Raw genomic sequence first — 23,650 nt, 5'->3', positions numbered from 1 at the left:
TGTGTACTGACCGTGACCTTTGTAGTGGATGCTAACTGCATGGCACACCACACAAGTGTGTAACATTCTGATATCGGGGCTTGATCCCTTTGCGATAACTTGAGTATCTGTCCTCGTGGGGTTAAAGATTCCCCGGCCAATCAGTTAGATAGATTCCTAGGGATGGGTGACAGTATCATATGAAATCCACTGCTCATGCAGAGTTAAGATGGAGGAATATGGCCCGGAACAAATTAAACTGTTCGCGACTAGGAGATCTGTCTTTGGACGTTGCAGCATCACCCCAGCCCTGCCGCAGGAATCATGTTAATGAATGTAACTGAGTGGTAGTATCAACCAAATCTCCGGCAAAAAAAGCCGGTTGACACTATTCAAGGTTATGATTTAGGATCTATGGATATGCAGTCTGACAAATATTAATATACCGGGTTCACCGTCTGCAGGAACAGTCCCAATGTAACACTGGGGCCATGCGACCGGCGCATGTGCCATATTAATGCCATAGCAAGGATGAGAGAGTCAAGCCAGTAAGATCAAGCCAGTAAGAATACGATCCCATGATCGGATGAAGGGAGGTGTCTCACGTGGTTTGGCTTTATACATCTAGACCTTTTGCAATTTTGGGATTCCAATGTGACCGAGTATAGGTCGTCGATTAGTGCTAAGCAGTGAGTTATTGAGCATATACTAGGTTCTTGAGAAGAATGTTCCAAGTTGAAAGATACTACATTCAATTGTATACCTCACGATCACACCGGACATCACAACAAGTCCGATGAGGCTCTAACATCTCCGAAAAGCTCTGGTGAAAGTACCTCATTTCACAGTAACCCTCACCTCCCCTACCAAGGCGATTCCCATCTTCAACCGGTCCAGAAATTTATCCTCGTCAGCCGTGATCTGGGCAGCGGCATCCGGGGCATAGATCTTGGCCGCAAAGGCCTGGTAGGCAACTTGATCCGAGAAAGTAAGTTCGGCGTAGGCATCAAAGTCGAAATCTGGCTGTCGCCCGCGGAGTATAGTGGCCGGGGTGAAGGCGTTGCGTGCAGTAGAGCCATCCGGAGGGATTTCGACCGCAGTGCGGGCGATATAGTTTCGATGATGAGAAAGGGGGAAGTCTTCGCCTGCAAGCTTCTTGACCAGTTTGACATGCGCTTCGTAGCGCTTCTTAAATTCTTCCGGTGACAGATGGGGGTTACGGTAAAGAAAGACTAATATCTTGACAGGCATGTTGAAATCCCGGACTGTAGAAAAGGTAAACTTGATTGAGAGTCTGGTTTCGATATGCTGGTTTAGTTCGAATCTTAAAGGAATCAAGATTCAAAGATACTAGAATGAACCGGTTATTTTTCGGGGGGTTTTACTCTCGGTCCTTACTTTGTACCTTGAAAGCAGTACAACGCGGATATATGCGGGGGTGTATGGCGTAGTATTTTCTAAAATCCACAAACTTGTGTAATATGAGATCCTGATCAAGTGTTCCGGATCTTATGGTACTCGGGTAGAGCCCATTTCGCCATCCATTCGAAGCTAAGGAGCTGCTTAGCAGTAGGACGGGACTCGGGCCTAAATGAGAGCATCGAGCGAAGCATTGAGAAGAACGCATCGCGCTCTGCCTGGTCAATAGGCGACATCCCTGCTGCTTGTCGGGGCTTCTGAACGCTGTCCTCGAATCGGTCTTCCCACGACCGAAAAGGATTTCGATTTATCGGCTTCCCGTCTTCAGTGAACCGATTGTCTCGTTCCTCCCATCGATCCCACCAGTCCGGAGGTAATATGCCGAGTGCATCGACTTGCTCGCAAATTATGTCATCCTCGGTTGCGAGGAAATTCTCAAAAAGTGGTCTTTGGGCAATAATATTCCATGTGCAGCAGCCGAGTGACCAGATATCTGACGAAAAGGAAAGAGGCATATGCGGTTCGAATCGAAACTCCGGTGGGCGGTTCGCAAGTGGGGTATGAGATTCATATTTATTTCGCTGAGTAGGAGAGAAGGCCTCGCCAAAGTCAGAGAGGAGGATCTTAGCTTCTGAAGGCGTGAGGTCATCACTTGCTTTCCCAAGCCATATTGGTACAACAGCATGCGTTGGAATTCCTATGGGTAGGGGTTTCTCGTCGAAACGTCTGATTGCCTCAAGTTCTGGCTCTCCGTACTCTTTGTACAACTGCTCCTCAGATATTGAATTTAGGTCAAATGGCAGTTGGAGGAGGACGTTTCCGTAGTGGATGTCTCCATGGATGATTCCTTGGGAATGCACATAATCGACTGCGATCACCAGTTGTGCTGCTAGAGCGCGAGCAGTCTCAAGTTGAAAACGACGATTATACGAACCTTCCTTTGCCTCAGAGAGGCTCGTCCTTGCCGGATTCATCACATGACAGGAATGTTTGCCGTTAGGACCCTTGATATTAAACCTATCTGATGCTGAAGTGATCATCGATCTCCCCAAATTTGTGCTCAGGGATCGTTGCGAACTTGAAAGTTTGGAGATGATTTCGAACTCGGGTGAATTTGAATCTGCTGTACATACTTTGACGGCGACATACCTGTCGGATTGTTCATCTTTGGTCAGCCAAATAGTCGAATAACCGCCGTGCCCAAGCTTGTGAACCACCCGATAGCGATCTTGGAACCTATCCCCAATCGCTACAGGGTGATAGCCCCCGGCGCTGTACCTTTCTGAACTCTCCACTGCCTCAATAGGCTCGTAAAGATGATATGGTGTAGCAGTGTCTATTGATGTTTGAGGAGTGAACACAGTGCGAAAAGTGCCGTGGACTTGATTGTGGTGGCGCAAGGTCTCCTGGGTTGTGCCAGAAAGATGAGAGAGTAACAAATCCGAGTGAAAAGGCCTTGAGAGCGATAAAACTGAACTTGATTTAATCAACCGTAAAATCAACATCTCTTCAAATAGCCAGGGAATCTATGTGACTTGCTCAAATAAATTACAGGTGAGGGAGAAAGGGAGACACCCATGTAAACATACGGGTAAACTTTCTTCCGCACAATGCTATAAGAGCAGGGTTTCTCAAATGTTATGACTTTGTGTAAGATCTTATCCATATACTCCTTGAAGAAGCTCTAATTTCTTCTTCTGGTGATTCTATATCCATTAAATACCTCTAGAGCCATATATATACTCGCGTTTATATAACGGGGCATATACTACTGTGTATCATATGGCAGTAGCCAACTGGGCAATGATGGCAGCTCATGAAAGCCGAGTTTGTGTCCTAGAGCGAGGGATAAACTTCATTCATCATCGCTTCTTTCTTGATTCCACGAGATAACCTCACCACTACAGTGAAGTACTAGTATTTCTATAGTGACATGGTCACACCAACTAATGGCATTGGCCTACCAGACCACAAGGGACAGGCAGATATATCCCAACGCAGTCCTAATCAGGTATGTTGAAAGACTCTAGGCATTTATGAAAAGGCCGTTAATATTTTCATCCACAATCTTTTTTCTTTAAGCGTTGTCTAATTCATTCCAAGGTTCAACGTGCACAATACCGCCAGTATATGTTTCTTACCATCACAAAGACACCCGCATCGGGGTTACTTAACCTAAACCCTACAGGATAGGAGTTCTACGAGTAGAGTGCCGTAAACACATATGGCTACTCCGACCTTCACACCCTCGATTCGGCTCAAAAACTAGTCGGCATGGAGATTGATGACTCGTGGGTGCAAATTTGAACCCTACTATAGCGTCGGCGCTATCCGACTAATTACGGAAGATACAGATGCGATACCAAGGAGTGGAAGAACAGCAGGACCACCAGATTGGTGTCCGGGAATCAATGCAATCTCCCTCAAAAATACTCACGAAGTTGTATCTCGATGGATCAGCCTCTCGTTCTTTTTTTGGGCGAATTGTCACCCAATTACTGACGGACCATCCTGGCACCTTACACGTCACTTCTTGTTCCAAAGATGAAAATCAACGTTGGCAACACCTTGACCATTTTCACCAGAGACAGCACTCTGGCCACTTGTCCAGCGAGGAGAATTCTGAGGGTATGTTCAAAAGCTTGACTCATACTTGCACTTTCAATGTCGCTTGACCGTGTTCATGAGACGGATACTTACACTATACAAGCAGATCCGCGAATCTGCGCATGGTGCATTTGGTTTTGCCTGTCCTTGACTCACTGGTCCGAACCTTGCCTCTGGAGTGGACAATGTCCCCCAGAGTGTTGTCTGGGCCTTGAAGCAGGCCACCCAGTGGATACAGCTGGACTCCAACCTGGCGGAAAAGTCCTGCTGGAGAAGAAGTTGGTCAAGGATTTTAAGGAGGGAGAGGACGGTTCCGAAGAGGATGCTTCAGAGAGGTACACTCGAGAAATCTACACCAAAGCATGATTGTGCGGGAACTTATTCGTTGGCTTTTCCTTCATTGACTTTATCTCCGCGTACATAGCTCACGTCTCTTCAAATGGTTTCTCTCCTCAATAGCACCTCAGTTCATCCATCGATTCTCTGCCCCCATAGCAGCATTCTCATAAGTAATATCTTCGGCTTATTTACAGTTTGACATAATATCATTCTCGCATTCATGTTAAGATAATGATTTAATCAACCGCAAAATCTGCATCTCTTCAAACAACCAGCTTCCTCAAGTAGATTAAAAGTGCTAGCGGAGAAAGGGAGACATGTCAACAGATGGGTGAGCTTTGTTCCGCGTCCTATAAGCGCAGTGGTTCGCAAGCGTCATGATTGTGAGATTCTATCTATGTACCCAAAAGTTCTAGTTTCTTCTGACTATGATTCTATATTCGCTGGATACTTCTAGAGCTACCAACCTACTCTTTTTATAACGCTATACTATTATAATATGGCAGTAACAAACTGGGAAATGGCAGTTATAACCATCTTAAAGGGGAAAGAACGTCCCCCATGCAAGCAGAGGTTTTGCTAGAGGTGGACGTATCAGTTTCATTTATCTTTCACTTCTCTTTCTCCCACTTCTCCCTCGAGTCCGACACAAAAAGTGATCATTCCCACTATGGACCAAGGAGCGCATGCACCAATCGATGACCTTGGCCGACCAGACTGCAAGGGACAGACAGATATATCCCAAAGCCATCCTTATCAGGTATGTTGCAATACCCTAGCGGTTGGTAATAAAACCTTTATCACTGTCATCGGCAGTCTCTTTGCTTTGCCCCTTGTCTAATCAATTTTAAGATCCGAGGTACACTGTACATCAACGCCATGATATAGAAGGATCCACGGAGTGACACATCACTTTCTGCTTTAAAGACGAGAACCTCCTGTCGGAAGATACCCAGCACTTTAATTCTAGTACCTCCCAGATTCCACCTCCAGCCGCTCGTGGTTCGTTCTAGGGCCACCATGTGGCCTGTCATGGCTATGTGAAGAATATATTCAGCATGGAGCTTGGGTTGTCATCCTCCGAGCCCTCCAAGGCATGGGAGTTTGGAGAATGTTATCTAGGGCCTTAGCACCTTTCACTTTGGTCTCAGTTTCTTCCATGGATGTGTCCTTTCTTATTTCCCAGAGCAAAAACAGAGACAGGCCCAGGTATAACAACTTCTTTTCGATTCGGCCACAGCTGCCAGACTTACGCGGAGATCGACAGCTCAAGCTAGGCCATAGTGCCACGATTTTCCACGTCATGAAAACCTGGACTCATATGGACTGCAAAAAGCCACCCTAGGGAGCGTGGTGCAGCACATAATGCTCTCAGCCGACTGCCCACGCCGGCCGAGCGTAAATACTGGTCAATAGAGCTAGAAGGGGCTTGCTTAGTGTGGTTACAACCAAAGATAGGCCATCTTATTTTAGTTGCTGGGGAGCCTATATAGCTTACATAACCCCAGAGGGTTTCTCTTGTTAATAACCATCCCTTCTATGTATGCCCCTATAGTATCATTCCTAGCAGTAATGGGCAAATATTAAAGTAAGGCTCTCAACCGGGTATATGTAAAAGAAAATGAATTAAAGCAAGAGAAAATAAATAAGCTAAGATACATGTAAACGACATAAGAAAAAAAAGGTTTTGTGTGAACAATAGGGTATAATCGAAACCAAAAAAAGAAAAAGCAGTCATACATCATATGAACGCTGTGCAAAAAAAGGACTTTTTCGTGTTGGCCAACATAATTAGGGGTATTGGTTGACAATTAACAAATGAGCGTGGAGAAAACCCTCCACATCTCGTATTATTTAGTGGCTGGCTCTGACCGTGCTCAGCCTTTCCGTGTACTCCGGCGGGGCAAGGCCGACATCAACAACCACATTGTTGAGATTGTGGTTTGAGAAGTCGGCGGGAGAAGTCACGTTTCGTGGGTGGAAGAACTCATCTAGCTCTTGCTGGGTGACAGTGACACCGAGTGCAGCCTTTAGGGATTCAGCGGGCTGCTTCGCTTGGCTCGTGAACTGGACTGGGACACGGAGGGAAATCGTCGGTGTCATGATATTGGTTGCGGGAGTGTGGTATGTCAATGAGAGATCGAGGGCGTAGACGCGAGACATCAGACAAGCGTGGAAAGTTGGTACGAAAGCCTTTGACGCGGGCAGTGTGACGGGGACTACCACTGATGCGGTGTAGTAGGTGTCTCCGGTGAAGGTGGAGGATGGGCCGGTCGACGAATCGGATGAGGATGAGTCGGTAGAGTCGCGGCGGAGATAGTCGACGGCTGTGGATTGCTTTGTCCACTGAGCGGATGCGACACACATGGTCAAGAGAGGGACACTTTCTGTGTACAAGCCACATCCGATCTGGGCGTAGGGCATGCCGGTTGTGGATGGGAAGTCCTCCCATGGGGAGGAACTGAAGAATGTGTTGACGCGGAGTTTGCTGGTCATTGTTCCCAGTGGGGGAGGCTGTTCGTCGCCGACTGGATCGAATCGCAGGTTTACGGTAGCCACGGTGCTGACGGTATCGTTTGGCTCGCCGTTCGGGGGAAGCAATTGGATGGGTCTGGGCTGGGAGGATGAAGCGACGATCCGGCCCAATTTGCCTCGCAATGTTCCGCGCTTGACGGTCTTTTCTTTGCGTGTGCAGAGAGATGGGCTTGAGGAAATTTCAATGGGAGGTTCTTCTTCGACAATTGGGATGATGCGGATTTTCTTGCCAACGCCGGCGATGGCCACGACTCCTTGGCCGACGAGTGGTTTCTGAAGAACGCATGCTCGAACCGCGTAGGCAATCTGGGACATGGTGGGTGCGATGTCATCTAGTAGTGTCTTTCCGTTGCTGGCAAGGATGGGATCACCCAATGTTGGCGGAAGCATAGTGTGGGATCGTTGAATGTGAGCATTCTTCTTGGAGTGGGTGCAGACCTGGGGCAGCAGGCGATCTGGGACGACGAATTGAAAGGGGTATTCATATGATCGGCCAGCTTCTAGCACTCGAGGGGTCGGATATTCCGTTTCGTCAATTGGTTGGCGCAACTTGAGGAACATCTGTTGCGATCCCGTGCGGCCGGGACATGATGCCCGTTCTACCGTAGTTCGAGATATACCTTTTCTCAAATTAGCATTGTTTATAGGCTGGCCTTCTCAAGGGGAAGTACCTTCAAACACGATCTCAATCTCATCAAATCGAGTCTCATGCTCAACGGTGACGGTTATAGTGCCATCAATACTCTCTCCGGTGGTGTAAGAGTTGACATGTCCTGGGTTTTGACCTGCGAGATATATCTCTATTTTAGGCTGTGATCGTCGTGTCCAAGCATCTAGCCTGTCAGAGCCAGAGCTGATGATTGAAGTTGTGGTCGACATTGTTTCACAGGGAAGGCAAAGAGGATATAAAGACCTGTCCCACCGAGAAACACAGGAACAATATGCCAACCGACGCGTCAATGAAGAGGAGATTGAATATCAAAAAGGAAAAAATGTTTGAATAGGGACCAGATCAAATTGTTCTTAAAGAAAAATAAAGGAAAAAAAAAAAGTAAACGGTGGAGCCGTCGACAACCGCAATGGGGTCAAGCAAAACAAGTGTGGAGGAGCCCTAACAGCAATGTGAGCAAGGTTTCAGATGGCAGATGGCCTCATCGAACATCCCGCAAGGTTCTTATAAATCAATTTCGAGTGACTCACAAGTCATAGGGCGCATCTACAATATACTTCACTGATCACGATAACCTACGTATAGCGCCTCCAAAATCTAAAAAGCAAAGTGATCGTATACAATCCAGTATAGGGAAAGCCGAGCCAGAGAGAGTCATCGGAGATGAGAGAGTGATTGGTCGGATGTGAGGATCCGTTCTAGCATCACGCCCTTGGATTGACATTCCGCTTGGTCAAAGTTGCATAAAAAGACAAACCCCCTCTAGCTTGAAGATCTCACATGATATTTGGTGTATCCCTTGAGGAATTCGAAGATCTTCGAGTGACGTTCCTCTTTTCCAGATCTTTTTCCAGATCTTCCTCCTTTCAGAGCTTTCAATCCCAAAGGGCTGAAGCAACAAGCTCCGTGGGTCAAGGGGGAAAGAAGTGGAGTGCGCCTTACTACGACATGCACGCCCTTTGAACTCCACTTTACATTCCCCCAGGCCTGAGCTTCTGTTGTGCTCTCGTATAGTGGCCAATCATCTTTCTTTCTCATGGAAACTCTGTTCAGAATGAGTGGCGTCGATTTCAAAGCAATATCCCGTTGACTTGCATGCATTTGTAGCACTCTCTGGTCATAATTGAGGACCTTCAGGTTTTTCACTCTCATGAGGTGAGTGAGGTATGTATCAAGTTTCCCGCGGAGAATAAATCATGGAACCCGGGACTAGCTTCGGCCCCAGAGATTTCCGGCCATAACCGAGATTTTTCTGCTCCGGCATGAGTTTTTTCTTCTTTCCCGGAGTGTCGGAGTGAACGGAGAAATCTTGGATGGCGCAATTCGATCTCGGTGTACAAAGTCGGGAGATCGTCAGGTGATTATAGAAACGCGATGCTTTTCGTATACAGTTTGCACCGATTGATATCTCAAAAGATATTCAAACATATCGCAGTATTATAGTGTAGAATATACGATCCCAAATATCACATGCATCTTGCAAAGAGATTAGAGTACAGAGGCCGACTATTGTTGTATACCTTAATGGAAATATCAACCGTTTGAACAGAAAGATTTGAAGTAATTTTGTTTTCATTCAATAACTAAAAAAGGATTTACAAGGTTGTCCCAACTGATAAATTACGACGTAGACCCGTGGTGCATTTCGGATCAAATCGTACTCAAAGATCGTCGACGCGCTTTCACGCTTCTTCTTGTCTCATACAGCCAGCACTAAAAAGTGACCGGCTGCATCCAGCTCAAGATTAGCCGAGGGGAAACGGCAGACCGAGCGAGGCAAGAGACATCATGAAAAGAGTCTACGTGGCCAAAGATAGCCAGGGGAAAGGGGAGGTCTATGGAATGCATCGAGGCAATTAGCTTCAGTCGAGTATTAGTCGCGGTTCAAGGCCGCACAATCATCATCCATTAACAAAGAGGTAGGTATATGAAGCCCGTATACAGGGCAAGGAACGCCAACAGACGCCACAACCAACCCGAAATCAATACGCCACCCTTGTTCGCATATCCTGGGAGATGTTAGTGAAATGACAAATATACTCTCGATAATTGAAAACTTACCGAAATCTTGCGCTCGATCTCACGAACAGATCGATCGAGTTCCGCCGCAATCATCATCTTGGTATCATTAGGCAGCAGGAGATACATTTCGCAAAGATCTCCATCAATGACGCCCTTCACAGGGGCATAATAGCCGCGGTACATCAAATGGTCTCGTCCAGCCAGAGGGGGTTGCTGGGAAGCCAGCTGTGTCTCCAAAAGCTGGAAGAAGTCGACATCCTCACGGCTGGCAAAAGGAACAAACATTCCAATGGTGCCTTGGAAGCCAGTCCAGACAACAATGTCACGGCCTCCGGCAACCAACTGAGTCTTGTGCACGCTAGTGGGAATATCCTGAGCGTAGAAGTGAACCATCAACTCGAGACGGTGGGGAGTTCCATGGAGGTAACCCTTTTCATGAATGAGATGTGCTCCAGATCCATCCTCATCAGCTTGTTCGGAGATCTTGCTGGGGCAACGGACCAGCCACAAGTTTCCAAACTTGTCACCACCCGCAGTCGTTTCGTAATCAACCATGGTGGTACACGATGTCCAGCGTGCAATGGAATCATCTGCGAAGGGAATCAATACATTGTCCTGGTACTTGTAGACAACATAGGTGACACTCTCGCGGACGTCGCTGACAATAATTCGGCTTCCTTGTGTCTGGAGGCCGACGATAGTCTTGGGGACGACAGGTGCTTGACATTTCCGCAGTAGTTGCTTCATGCCAAGGTCGTACACGCGAAGTACGGGACCAATGCCTGCCAGGAGACGGCCTTGGAAGCCAAGAAGAGCAAGGGGAGGTTCGTCAACCTGGGTCTTGTGAATAAACTCCAACTCCCGGCCATCCTCCTGGAATCGATAGATATGGATGAAGCCACAGGAGGCCGAGGGAGGGCTGACTGTCATATCCTTGGCGGTTCCCACAACCAAGAAAGTTTCATCATCCTGACTGGAGAACGACACCGCGGCAAGGCTGACTGCTGCCTCGTTGTCCTCAAGGTCAAGAGTGGAGATCACAGACTTGGTGGTAATGGGGTCCACAATTTGAACGCAAGAAGCCCAGTGGCCAGTGCCTCGCGGATATCCGAAGTCTGCGGGCGGGAGGTCTGCAGCCTCGCCATTCTGACCTTGTGCATCATCAATGAGTCTCTGGCGGGTGGCAGGAGAGAGGACATTGTTGTCAGATTCAATGACGTAGAAAAGGGGTTGGTCGGGATGCTTCACAAAGCGTCGAGGAGTGTAAGAGAGAGGGATGGACTCTTGAAGCATGTTGTTGTCCAATTTTTCAACGGTGAAAATCCTATTTTCAGTCAGTACCAATCCAAAAAAAAGGTTTGAAGTTTCAGCGTGGTATGAGAGAGGGTTGATCTCAGAAGGAACAATTGGAATTTTTCTTTTAAAGTTTCATCCACATAAAAGTTCGGATTGATTTTCTCATCACAGGATCAGGGGGTTGGGGGAATTGGGGGGAAGCTAGAGATGGGTGAACCACATACCGTAGACTGCGGCCTTGGATGCCGATCATGCCCTCCACACACTGCTCACTGGAGAAATTCCATCCCCATTCCAGGCCGACGTAGTCCAGGGGTGTGAGCATAAAGCTCTTCGTTTGGACGTCAGAGTATCCCAGCCAGGGACGAGCACTGAGCGCCAGGACAGCTGTTTGGCCCTTGACCGACACCTGGGATAGTTTCACAGGCTTGGCACCGATGAAGCGAGTTCTGGTATCCGAAAGCTCACCAGTCACCTCGTCCAAAACAGTACGAAGGTAGACACCGGAGTAAAGACCGATGTGAAGATAAAGAGTTGTGCCTCCCGAGCTCGAGTCGGCCATGGGCATAATTTGCAGGGCAGATGGTGCGGACGTCAATGCTTGAACTGATTTGTTCTCGAGTGTTGAGTCTGGGTCCAAGCTGAGGATACGGACAGTAGAGTCATCACATCCAACAGCCAGGAACGAGCTTCGCATGCGGCCCTCGGGGACCTCTCCCATACTCAGGGAGGTCACGGTACCAGACATCTGTCGTCGCTCATCATACTCAGCCAATGTTCCATCTGCATCCATCTCGAAATACACAATTTCACCGGAGCTGAGTGCCACGGCAACTTGACGTTCATTCGTGGCTGCTGCAACGATGGAGCGATGCTGTGGAGCAGGCCATTCATTTACTCGCTGATCAGCGAGGATGTGACGAATACCGCGGGGGTGAACTTGGACCAAAGAGTCCTCACCAAGTTGTTGCACTGCCAGAGTTGGAGCTGAAGAAAGGAATCCTGTGTCCGAAACTTCTTCGACAATTTCGCCGATGCTCAGGACGAGGGTCCCATTCGCAAAAGAGAGAATGATGTATGTGTGGAACTCATCAGCTCGCAACAACTTGGTTGTCCATACAGCGGAAGGCACCTGTTGAAGGTCCGACTCCACGATCTCAGAGACCTCAAGTCCGTGCTTCAGAGTCCGGAATGTGCTTCGGGCCCCAGAGCCACAGATGGTGTAAATTTGAGGTGCATCATCCTCACTCAAATTGAGGATCTTACTGTCAATCAGAGGACTCAAAGAGTTCATGCTTTCCATGAGGTTGACATTTTCAGCCCCTCGGGGATGGAAAAAGATTGGTGCGGAAGGCACGGAGTGATCAGCTGAAAATGAGTCGCTGGAAAAGAAGAGCTCATCGGGGTCATCACCAAGCTTTTCGAATTGGTAGAAGTTGTGATTTCCAGATTCACTGGCGGCATAGAGGAACCCGCTCTTGAGAATCAGCAGGTTTGTTGATACAGGAATTGTATCAAAGTATTTAATCGTCAGTCTCTTCACTTCTCCGGTGGGTTTGCCCTGATTGTCTTCGACCATTTCCAGGTTCAATTTGAACAGATCACCATCCTCGGTTTGTAGAAGGAAGAAGAAAGCGCCTCTCATCTTGTGCATGACTCCCGAGACAATCGAGCGCTTACGCTCAGGGTTTTCAGTGGCTCCGCTGCGTCGCGGAATAGGCACGCGGAACGCACCTTGGTTGGAGTGGCGGTAGGTGATGTTATCCTCCGCGCACACCAAGACACCACTGGGACCATCATCTCCTCCTGGTACCTGGAAGAGCATGGACGCTGTGCGATCGACAGGGTCAGACCATTTGCGAACAACGTGATTCAAACCGAGGTCAAGTTCGTAGTACACCAAAACCTTCTCGAGTTCTTCGTACGCTTGACCGGTGGGGTCCTGGTCAGATTCCGAGTAGTCCACTTCGAGAGCAGCAAAGACGGGGTTGTCATAGCCAACGTCCAGGCAGATCATGGCGAACACCAAGGTCTGGGGCTTGTGGGCTTCCAGTGGTGAGGAGATGGTAAGCTCCGCCTGCGAGTTGCGGTTGAGAACATAGACCAGCTTGTTCTTTTCCACAGAAGCAATCAGACACGCACGTCCCTTCGGATCCACTGCGAGGTATTGTCCTGGTACGACGCGACGAACTCCAGACTTTCCAAATGTCTCCATATGGATGCGATTGAAGCGGTTCTGGGAGGGAACATATTCAATGATCGTGATGCGGCCTGAGTCAGAGCCGATGATGATGTAATCTATGATAATCACTCAGCACAGTCCGTTGATAATAAACCATTGGGAGTATCAACGTCGCTGTCCAGGGCAGGTCTCAACCCTCTTTCAAGAGGTCAGGCCGTAAGAGGACCGTGCTGCCCGGGAAGCTTGGAGAATCACTAAGTTGTACTCGTAAAGGGGCAGGCGAGGGGAGTAAAAAAATCGACATACCTTTGTTGCTTCCAGCTACGCGGAAAGCTGCGAGGGAGCGAATGATACCAAAAACATCTTGAGAGAAGAGTGGTGTGATCTTGCCCTGTGCCGGGTCAGGTCGATGGATGGTCAATTTCGAGCCTGACGAGGTGACGATCTGCTGGTCCCTGGTGCCTGCAAATTGACCTAGAATGGCCTGTGTGACAGCAGTTGGGGGCTGGATCGTCAGGGAGTACATAAACATGTGTGATGTGGTAGCCATGGTGGGCGACTAGGTATCGGTTTCCCGGTACCACACAGAAGACGTAGAGGCTTTGTACATGCAATTGCAAGTCAGGGGGTATGAATATTACATCAGTCCCATCCCTGCTGGGTGGAGTTAAGAAAGAAAAACTCCTCAAGTCCACTTGACACGTTTAGAGAGAGGTGTAGCCGTGTGATCAGACTCGAAGAAGTGAGGAAGAGAAAATATTCCTTGCCGTGTGGGAGCTCCCACTAGCGCGTTTAGCACGTGACTTATGTTTCGACCGCCTTCCACGCCGAGCGGATTGATGCAAGGCAGATCACCTCCGCATAACGGCCTCACTGACTCCCCTCTCTCTCACATATCATCTCAGTTTCGCGGTTTTCATCCGTATCACAAGAAATCATTCGATCGGACGTTTGATCGCCCACTCAATTCTCTTGGGGATATAGCCTCTATCATTGGCCCATATCCCAATCATCACCCCACTTGCTCTACAATCATCATACATCATACATCATACATCATTCAGCCATGGCCGACGAGACGGCTACCACAGAGCAGGCTCCCATTACCTTCACTGTCAAGTCATCCACTGATGCTAAATACACCCTGACCCTTCCGCTCAGCACTCTGGTGTCAGATCTTAAGCAGAAGCTATCAAGTCCCGAAAATGCCGATACTCCCGCAGAACGTCAGCGATTAATCTACTCGGGTAGGGTTTTGAAAGACACCGAGACACTGGAGAGCTACAAGATCAAGGATGGCCATACTATTCATCTGGTAAAGAGTGCTGCGAGCAACCAGCAGCGCCAGAACACAGCTGCTCAACCCAGCGCCACTGCGGCAGCTGGAACAACCCCAAGCCCGGCGGCAGCTGGTGTGCCAACCAATCTTGCTGCTGGTACTGGCAATAACCCACTTGCTGGCTTGACTGGTGCACGATATGCTGGGTTTGCACAACTTCCTGGGGCAGGTCTTTTTGGCCCTGATGGTGGGGTAAGTGAGCTATTGTCGGGGATGGAAGTAATTTGACGATGCCTCCAATAGATGGCTAACATTCTTCGGCTACTTAGATGGGTCCTCCGCCAGATACTGAGTCGATGCTCAACATGCTCGAGAATCCTCAGTTCCAATCGAGCATCAACGAAGCCCTGCAAAACCCCGCTATGATCGACATGATGATCCAGCAGAACCCCATGCTTCGCGACATGGGACCCGGAGTCCGGCAGATGATGGAAAGCCCAGAGTTCCGCCGGATGTTGACCGATCCGAGCTCGATTCGGCAGATGATGCAAATGCAACGAGCCATGGGAATGGGTGGCGGCGGACTTGGTGGCGGTGATAATGCATTCCCCGCCCCGGGGGTGACGAACACGACTGCTGAGGGAACCCAAGGTTCCGAGCAACAGAATGCCCAAATGAACCCATTCGGGCAGATGCCTCAGAATCCGCTTGGAAACGCAAATCCTTTCGGTGCCCTCTTCGGTGCTAATCCGTTCGGAACCCCGGCCCAGCCTTCTGCCACACCGGGCGCTACTCAACCCGGCGGTGCACAAGGTGCCGACTCTACGGACCGATCAGCATCTGCTGAGGGACAAACTCCTCAAGCTCCTCAGAACCCTTTCGCATCTCTCCTAAACCCGGCTATGTTCGGCAACGCTGGGCAGGCTGGTCAGGGTGGCACCAACCCGTTCAATCCTCAGCAAAATCCATTCCTCCGTGACCCGGCGCTACTTTCCCAGATGATGCAGGGAATGGGGGGACAGGGTGCAGAAGGTGGACCAAACCCTCTGGCTGCTTTACTTGGAGGTGGTGGTCTCGGTGGTTTCGGCGCCCCAGCACAGCCTGCAGACACCCGCCCCCCGGAGGACAGATACGCCGACCAGTTGCGGCAGTTGAACGATATGGGATTCTTTGAGTTCGAGCGGAACATTGAAGCTCTGCGTCGCGCAGGCGGCAGTGTTCAAGGAGCGGTGGAGTACCTCCTCACCCACCCATGATAATTTTTGGGCTGGTTTCCTTCTTTCTAGCACAGCCTTGCGATTACTTTTCTGATGTATTCAACTTCTATTGATTTTACGAGGTGGTGACAGGCTCCCTCGGTAACTATGACTTTCCCATTCCCCTTTTAGCATGTATATCTTCTGTGTGACCCTTAGCTACATATGTAGTTTTCTGGATATCTCGTCGTCATTCCAGAGCTCGGATTAGCATAGGATCATTTCTAATCGATGTTTTGTCATATTTAAAATCCTATACTAGTCTCCAAACATTTTAGCTGCATATCCCACAGAGATACTGTTGAAGAAAAAATATGTCTCACAAACATAAAAGGCCTCCTCAAATATATTTGCTCTTTCTTTCTGGTCAAACCTGTATTTTGCCAGAGATTTCTTGCAGCAAGATCTGTGTAGACCTCTATTGAGGTGGGCTTTCATGGCGATATTATTAGGTACGATACAATCATTTGAAATCCTTAAACAGTCCCACCCTGAACCCTTCGACTCCCATAGTTTGAGCAACGTGTCCAGTTCTACAATACAATCATATTCTTGTCCAAACGCCCGATCGCCCTTGAAAAATACTCATACTAGAATCATCAACTGACACTGACCAAGTGAAAAGTTCAAACCCTCTTCTTCTAGGGCAAATTTCCCTTAGATTCAAGGAAAGCAAAGCAAAGAAGCGAATCAAAGCCAAAACCAACGCAAGGCTGGCACTTCACAGGAAACAAACGCCTGACCGTTCCAATCATTGAGACTCATTGTAGATGCAGTTATATCTCATGTTCGACTGCGGAAGTATCCTTAGGCGTGGCGGTTAGACGTTCGAGTTTCGAGGTCTCGTCGACTCTAAGCATCTACGGTTTGATGTTTGTCTGATCCCGAGTGCTGGAAGTTTTTCGTACTCGTAGATGGTTTGTTGGTATAACGAGCATTGCGATCATTTGAGGCTTGATCCCTCTCGTCTGAAAAGAGACGAGGGAACAGAGCCCATCGGTATTGGAATATATACCAGTGTATCATAAGCTGGCCGAAGGTAACACCTGCTACACCACATATAGCACCGATGGTGAAGTAAGTAGAGTACCAAGATCTCTCGTCGGGACAATCCATAATGATTCTCTAGTTATCTTGGGAATTTTTCACGATGAAGAATAGAAAGGGCAGAGCATGGAGCGTTATATATACGTAGTCACTACGTATATATATGACCACTTTTACATTTCCTGTAGTCTCACGGGAAAAGTTACTTCTAACATCCGACATTATTATAGGTTAGAGATCAAAGGCCATACCCTCAATCTCCCCTAAATCCTTATATTGACTCTCAGCTGTGGTTCTATGTATTGAACTCTAGATATTAAGAGTAGGAGTATTCGCCTAGAGACCTTACTAATTAAAGCACAGTGGCACGATCCTGTGTCTATATGTCTATACACGAAAGTGACAGGATTTCCTTAAGCGGTTGCATCCAGTCAAACATTGAAGATCGATAATCTATCCGATTATCCCACTGGTTGCGACTCCCTGTAGCCTTAGGACGAATGCATCTAATCTTGGCCCTTGCGCAGTTTTGATGGGGTTTGGCAGGGTTATGGAATATCTCCCCCTTTGATGGTTCCATGACTGGCTTCTTCACATTGGAAAACCAAGGAGTTGGGAATGATCAGAAGTTGGAGTCGAGAGTCGAGTGCACTAGGGCATAGCTTATTTGACTCGCGTGAAATGATTGGATTCGCATCCTCTTGGCGCGTGTAATTTGGATCTCCAGGAATTACTACGGTGTTTAGGACATGATATATACAGTAAATCTACATAGTAGAATTCAAAATTTTGTGCCCTTTCATCATTCGAGGAAATATGTATACAGAGTTTACAGGTATTCTTTCAAGGATATGCGAATTTGATCGTTTTCGTCCTTTTGTCCGCAGACGGACCTCCCTGAGGTACGCGTGGCATGCTGATGTAATCCGGGGACAAGAGGCCAGGGACGCTCAACTATTTACAAGCTCCCCACATTCAAACACCTTTCTCGACACACTTATATCACTGTGGCATTAAGTGCCAGTTTCATTCGTTAATTACTTGTCCCTCGGCAGGTTGCTGGCGAACTCAAGCAATCCCATTGGCCATCTACTATCCAACACGCGCTTCCGAGATCAAGTCCACCGTCCATCGATCATCCCCGCAAAGAATCGCTTGAACGAGATACTGCCTACAACATAGCTATTATTGGCTCGCTCGCTCCGAGTTAACCTTTGCGAATCGACATACCGTAATCCACCGACGTGCAACCCTCCATACTTTGTGTACATGCTGGTTCGATAGCTGCCCGTTTACTCCGGGTAAAGGACAAAACATATCTCTTTACGTCTATTGAATATGGCCTTGGCTCAATTCTGTTCCCGTCAGTGGGCGCTGTGGGTGCTGCTGCTCGTGTCATGTGCCAGCGCATTCTACATCCCAGGTAAGCACCAAATCGTGCTTTGGTTGGACTAAGCACATGATACTGACACATTTTCCTCTCACTAGGATACTCCGTTACCCGATATAATGACAATGACCCAATTCCTCTTCTCGTGAACAAGATCTTCTCTGATCACACCCAGCTGCAATATGCCTATTTCGACCTGCCTTTCGTCTGCCCGCCGAGCGGCAAAACACATGGCGGCTCCCCGTTTGGATCCGGCCAAAGTATCTCGCTCAATATCGGAGAGGTACTTCGTGGGGATCGAATCATGACCTCCGACTTCGAACTTGCGATGGGGAAGGATGTTGAGTGCCAGTCCCTCTGCACCCGCGAACTTGGTCGGTCAGATGTGAAATGGGCTCGTCAGCTCGTCAAGGAGGGATATGTGATCGAGTGGATTGCCGATAATCTGCCAGGAGCCACGAGCTTTGTGACAGTGGATCGGAGCCGCAAGTATTATGCTTCCGGATTCAAGCTCGGCTACCGAGACATCTCTCCACTCACCGGGCAGCATCGGTACTTCATCAACAACCACTTTACGATCGTCATCCGCTGGCGGAGCGCACCGGAAGGAGGAAAAGTGGTCGTAGGCTTTGAGGTGTACCCAAAAAGTATTACCGCCGAAGACCGCTTGGAAAATGGATGCCCCAAATCTCTCCACAATAACAACGAAGGACTGGGGTTGTATATTGCGCCCGACCTTTCGCGAATGCAAGAAAAGTATTCCGGACTGTCATATATCCCAGATGATGACGAGGATGATGATGGAACCACACTGAAGGTTCCGTACACCTACTCTGTCTACTTCCGAGAGGACACCAAGGTTGAATGGGCCAACCGCTGGGATCTATACTTTACCAACCAAGGTGAAAGCTCAGTGACCCATTGGCTGGCGATCATCAACTCGTTGACAATTTGCACCGTACTCGGAGTGACCGTTTTCGTCATCTGGAGCCGCACAGTGCAAGGCGATCTCAAGGGTCGCGGCGATGGTGCTATGGATGATCGGAAGATGAAGGGCCAATCTCGACGCCGGAGTGGCAAGTCTGGTGAGAAGAAAGGCGAGGGGCTTCTAGACGATAGCGCAGATGTGGAGCGCGATGCAGACTACTCCTCGGACGATGAGGCTCTCGAAGATACAAGTGGCTGGAAGCTTCTCCATGGGGATGTGTTCCGTACCCCCGCTTATAGTGGTCTTCTTGCCCCCTTGGTTGGATCGGGAATGCAGTTGTTGTTTATGGCTTCAGGCTTGCTCCTGCTCAGCTGCCTAGGAGTCTTGAACCCAAGCTTCCGTGGTGGCTTTGTTAGCGTCGGCATGGGCCTGTTCGTCTTTGCTGGCCTTTTCTCCGGTTACTTCTCCGGGAGACTTTACAAGACCTTCAACGGAACCGCTTGGCGCAAGAACACCCTAATCGTGCGTATCCTGCTCCATTCGTTTATGTGCTATGCTAATTTATGATTTTAGACCGCTTTGCTCTTCCCTGGTCTGGCATTCTGCCTCGTGTTGATTTTGAACTTGTTTGTCTGGGCTCAAGCATCTAGTACGGCAATTCCTTTCGGCACTCTGGTCGGCCTCCTTGCACTTTGGCTTCTCATCCAAGTTCCGCTGGTATACATTGGCAGTTGGGTGGGTTATGTGCGTGCGTCGCCATGGGAGCACCCTCTCAAGACGAATGCGATTGCCCGCCAAGTCCCACCCCAACCCTGGTATCTCCGCAGCCCTCTCGGCCCTGTGGTAACTGGCCTCATTCCATTTGCGGTTCTCTTTATTGAGCTGTTGTTCCTTTTCAAGAACTTGTGGCAGGACAAGTCTGGCTATTACTATGTCTTCGGCTTCTTGAGTGTGGTCTCAACCGTGCTGATTGTCACGGTCGTTGAGGTGACCGTGATCGCAACATACAGCCAACTTTGTTCCGAGGTAAGTCTGTTCTCGGCTTGGGTTGTGGATCGCCATGCTGACTTCTTTAGAATTATCATTGGTGGTGGCAGAGCTTCCTCACCGGCGGCAGCAGCGCCTTTTGGATTTTCGCCTACTGCATCTGGTATTATATGTTCAAGCTCCACATTACCGGATTCGTATCAAGCCTGCTGTTCTTCAGCTACAGCTTCCTCGCTTGCGCTGTGTATGGCCTGTTAGCCGGAACCGTTGGCTTCTTGGCCGCTTATGCGTTCGTCCGGCGTGTTTATAGGTAAGGCTACTCCACTGAATCTGGCAGGCAACGGGCTAATCTTGAGAATTCCACAGTGCCATCAAGGTCGATTAAACGTTGACACAACTACCCCCTTTTTCTTTAACTTCTTCAATCCGGAGACTCCTCGTCTCCTCAACATCTACCTCTTCATGACCTGATCTTTCCGATAAGCATAGGTGAATTCATCTACCACCACGGCGTATAGTGTTCTATTTTCTGCATTTTCTGGCCGTCCGAAATTTGAGCCTTTGCTTCCCACGTCTGTGTTGAACACAAACACAAGCCAGTTTTTCTCTTTTCTTCTTTCTTATCATTGCCTAATAAGCCAGTATTTCTATCCGACGCCTTGGTGAGGGCCTATCATCTTGCTCCAGGCTTTATATTTCGTATAGGTTCGCCCAAGGCTGATGTGGTTTCGTTACAAATACACGCCCAAATTCAAGTACTCACCAGTTCCATCGGTTCCAACGTATTGCCATGTCACCGAAATCTGAGGACCAAGTTTCACCTAGCATATCGACGTCCTGTAAGGTCAATATAAAACTCGTCTTGCTATCTACATTCATGAGCATACCCCCGGGGATATGTTATGCTAGAAGGGATACCCAAAGACTGGCGCCGTTAGCTCGAGTCAAATTATCACATCCTGGAGATATTGAGCATCATGTGAAGGAAGTAAGTCAAATAACGCACTAGTAAAACACCCATCGTTTCACGTTCATGCTCTCAATTCCAGTCAAATGTTTGCTTGCCGTTCCTCGATTTCCTACGAGATCCTTTGTATGGATAACCTCCCCGGTGGTTGGCCTCTCTTTCCCCCTTCCTCATCCTTCAACCTCATACAACATCTTCGAGCTTCAATACTTCCGTTGGGCTTTGAGCTTTGAATAACACACGGTAATTCCATACAGTAAGTCGACTCGAGGATATCGTTGCCTCCCATTATTTTTGCATCCCATTTAGGGCCCGGGAGCGTGATCACTTTGTTATTCGCCGAGTGTGGCTCAAACCCTTTGGGAAGGCAACGGTTCATTCTTTCACTGAACGTTCACCCATTCCTTCACAGTCAAACATAGCAGTGTTACGCGGGGATTCACATCATGATTCTCGATGCCTGCTGTTTATTGCCCGAACTCCTATGCCAAAGACTCCAACCGCGGTTTCATTCAGCCTTCACCCATGCCTTCATGGCCAAAGGCAGCGGTGCCATTCGGAGATTCACATTATGATTCCCGATGCCTAGCTGTTCAATAAGTGGACTAGAACCATTGCCCGAAATCATATATAAATGAGTGCAATCAACGTTTTCTCCGAGTCTTGTTTACTCTCTTACTCATTCTCTGATCTAGCAAATCTTTCGTTTATCCTTCATTCGGCGCCATTTCTTATTTGAAATGTCGTCTGACGAACATCAAAAGGGGGAGGGCCCCGAGAACAGATTCACCATAAACTCTTATGGTCTGGAGGACATTGACCCGGAGCTTCGGCATAGCGAAGTCAAGAAGCCCATCAAGGTCGAGCCGTGCTGGACACGGCGGACCACTGATATCAAAGGTCGCTCTAAGCCCAAGGACCCGAACATGGGTCCTTTCCCTGACCTCCCTCAGATTGTCTGGACTCAGGATTACTGGATTCGCCTCTGGGGTCAATCAAATCGATACGAGGCCACGCGTGGATACCAACTCTTCCAGATGTCCTCCACCTGCAAGGAACGCTGCAAGCAATGTCGACGTAAGCTTTTTTTTTTTTTTTCCTTGAACACAGGATTGAGACTAAAAATTACATTTTTAGTTGCAATGTGGGGCCCGAGACGACAGGATCTCCTGGCCAGCGAATATACAATGCGCGACCATGCGGAAGTCCAGGCGAATCGCGCTCAGCAAGGGGACCAAGATGCGCCACAGGTCGGAGAACTTAAGGAAGACATCATTGACGAGCAGACCGAGGAGTGCATTGGCAAGATCTACTGGACTGCCGACATGATCGCGAAGTGGCACAAAAGAGAAGCGGCGAAGGAGGCCAAGCGCGAGACTAAGTACGGCTGCTGGGGACATCCGGGAAAGCCAGTGGGCAAGTGGCAGGCAGGTGGTCTTTATTTCTTATTTCTCTAATGCCCATGACATGTTGTGAGTTGGCCCGCTTTTCTGTGAAAAAGCTTGGGTTGGCATTTACCATTCTGAAAATCAACATTGGACATCTCTCACTTATCCATTGATCAAACATGGCTGACATAGCATCACTATCCAGATATTCAATTGCTGCAAGAAGAACATCTTTTCCCGCCCTTGCCATCAGTTCAAATCCCACAACATTGTTGACAACCAGGAGGCATGGAAACGTAACTGGGAGCTACACGAGGCCCCTAAAAAACCTACAGATTACCGCTTTGCAATCGCCCTCGACTGTGAGATGGGTATCACCGACCTGGGTGAGCAGGAGCTCATCCGGGTGAGTGCCATCGACTTCTTCACCGGAGAAATCTTGGTGAACAAGCTGGTCTTTCCCAAAGTTCGCATGTGGCACACCAACTTCCGCTTTTCCGGTGTCACCTGGGACATGTTGTACAGAGCCAAGGATCGGGGTGAAGTACTCGATGGCCGAGATGCAGCCCGTGAAGCGTTGTTCTGCTACATGGGCCCCAACACTATTCTCATGCTCCACGGTGGCCGGGGAGACATGTTGGCGCTGCGAATTATTCACCGCCGAATTGTCGACACCATGCGCTTCGCCGAAGCTTCCTTGAAGGAAAACGCTAGAAACTTCCTGAATCGCGAGATCCAGCAAGGCCCCCATGACAGCCTCGAGGATGCGATCGCCTGCCGAGACCTCGCGAACCACTTCATCACGAACATCCCATTTGAGCACGTCTACGGATCAAAATACGGCCATATGTGGCGGGGTGATGGCTTGGATCTGGGGGTCACAGAGATAGATGGCAAAATCGAGCCGGAATCGAGACCTCTATCAGAGAACCGGGTACCCTACCTCAAGAACTTTCCCCGCTTCGAGCGTTGGGTTGTCGAAGAAGGACGCCGACGAGCTAAGGAACTATCCCTAGATGAGGCAACAGCTCAGGGATTGCACGATCAAAGTTGGGAGAATAACCAGGGGATGCCATGGGAATATTACCTTAGGCCTGAGGATGATTGGGCTTCAATTCCCCATGACGAGGCTTGGGATGCTGAACCCCAGTGGCATGAGCCCGAGGATGATTGTGAGAAAGAAGATTGCCGAGGTTGAGGTGACAAGAAACTTTTGCAAGGAACAGGATCGGTTTTCAGGAGGAGAGTGACCCGTTGAAAAAGGTGTATTTGTGGTGGGCTTCAAAGACGCTGGCGGTTTTGCCTCCACAAAGGAGGAGATCAAGGTGCGGTTTTCAGCTGGAGGTTGGTTTTCTACAT

The 23,650-nt window shown here is 48.8% G+C and overlaps 8 protein-coding genes across 8 annotated transcripts; 4 read left to right on the top strand and 4 right to left on the bottom strand.

The window, feature by feature from the left end:
• Positions 1-816: 816 nt before the first annotated feature.
• N7517_006536 (EthD domain-containing protein) lies at positions 817-1,230 on the bottom strand (the record flags this gene model as incomplete). The annotated part of the gene is made up of 1 exon (XM_056724266.1): positions 817-1,230. One exon carries the CDS (start codon positions 1,228-1,230, stop codon positions 817-819), a length of 414 nt encoding a protein of 137 aa, XP_056580516.1.
• A 242-nt stretch (positions 1,231-1,472) lies between these two features.
• N7517_006535 (uncharacterized protein) lies at positions 1,473-2,903 on the bottom strand (the record flags this gene model as incomplete). Its single annotated transcript, XM_056724265.1, has 1 exon — positions 1,473-2,903. The coding sequence occupies one exon, from the start codon at positions 2,901-2,903 to the stop codon at positions 1,473-1,475; it is 1,431 nt and encodes a 476-aa protein (XP_056580515.1).
• A 1,159-nt stretch (positions 2,904-4,062) lies between these two features.
• N7517_006534 (uncharacterized protein) lies at positions 4,063-4,371 on the top strand (the record flags this gene model as incomplete). Its single annotated transcript, XM_056724264.1, has 1 exon — positions 4,063-4,371. One exon carries the CDS (start codon positions 4,063-4,065, stop codon positions 4,369-4,371), a length of 309 nt encoding a protein of 102 aa, XP_056580514.1.
• A 1,827-nt stretch (positions 4,372-6,198) lies between these two features.
• Positions 6,199-7,758, bottom strand: N7517_006533 (arrestin (or S-antigen), N-terminal domain protein; the record flags this gene model as incomplete). Its single annotated transcript, XM_056724263.1, has 2 exons — positions 6,199-7,499; positions 7,551-7,758. 2 exons carry the CDS (start codon positions 7,756-7,758, stop codon positions 6,199-6,201), a joined length of 1,509 nt encoding a protein of 502 aa, XP_056580513.1.
• A 1,773-nt stretch (positions 7,759-9,531) lies between these two features.
• N7517_006532 (DDB1/RSE1 family protein) lies at positions 9,532-13,599 on the bottom strand (the record flags this gene model as incomplete). Its single annotated transcript, XM_056724262.1, has 4 exons — positions 9,532-9,558; positions 9,611-10,895; positions 11,092-13,165; positions 13,356-13,599. The coding sequence occupies 4 exons, from the start codon at positions 13,597-13,599 to the stop codon at positions 9,532-9,534; spliced, it is 3,630 nt and encodes a 1,209-aa protein (XP_056580512.1).
• A 516-nt stretch (positions 13,600-14,115) lies between these two features.
• Positions 14,116-15,584, top strand: N7517_006531 (ubiquitin domain-containing protein DSK2; the record flags this gene model as incomplete). The annotated part of the gene is made up of 2 exons (XM_056724261.1): positions 14,116-14,580; positions 14,658-15,584. The coding sequence occupies 2 exons, from the start codon at positions 14,116-14,118 to the stop codon at positions 15,582-15,584; spliced, it is 1,392 nt and encodes a 463-aa protein (XP_056580511.1).
• A 2,385-nt stretch (positions 15,585-17,969) lies between these two features.
• N7517_006530 (transmembrane 9 family protein) lies at positions 17,970-20,321 on the top strand (the record flags this gene model as incomplete). The annotated part of the gene is made up of 5 exons (XM_056724260.1): positions 17,970-18,054; positions 18,120-19,471; positions 19,523-19,975; positions 20,026-20,246; positions 20,303-20,321. 5 exons carry the CDS (start codon positions 17,970-17,972, stop codon positions 20,319-20,321), a joined length of 2,130 nt encoding a protein of 709 aa, XP_056580510.1.
• A 1,322-nt stretch (positions 20,322-21,643) lies between these two features.
• N7517_006529 (uncharacterized protein) lies at positions 21,644-23,489 on the top strand (the record flags this gene model as incomplete). Its single annotated transcript, XM_056724259.1, has 3 exons — positions 21,644-21,980; positions 22,041-22,315; positions 22,497-23,489. The coding sequence occupies 3 exons, from the start codon at positions 21,644-21,646 to the stop codon at positions 23,487-23,489; spliced, it is 1,605 nt and encodes a 534-aa protein (XP_056580509.1).
• Positions 23,490-23,650: the final 161 nt, after the last annotated feature.

The sequence above is a fragment of the Penicillium concentricum genome (genome assembly GCF_028827145.1).
Source record: "Penicillium concentricum strain IBT 3081 chromosome Unknown utg000002l_segment0_segment0, whole genome shotgun sequence".
In the NCBI taxonomy this organism is placed as follows: Eukaryota; Fungi; Ascomycota; class Eurotiomycetes; order Eurotiales; family Aspergillaceae; genus Penicillium; species Penicillium concentricum.
The sequence above is the reverse complement of the archived record's forward strand: the minus strand, read 5'-3'. Positions and strand labels throughout refer to the sequence as shown.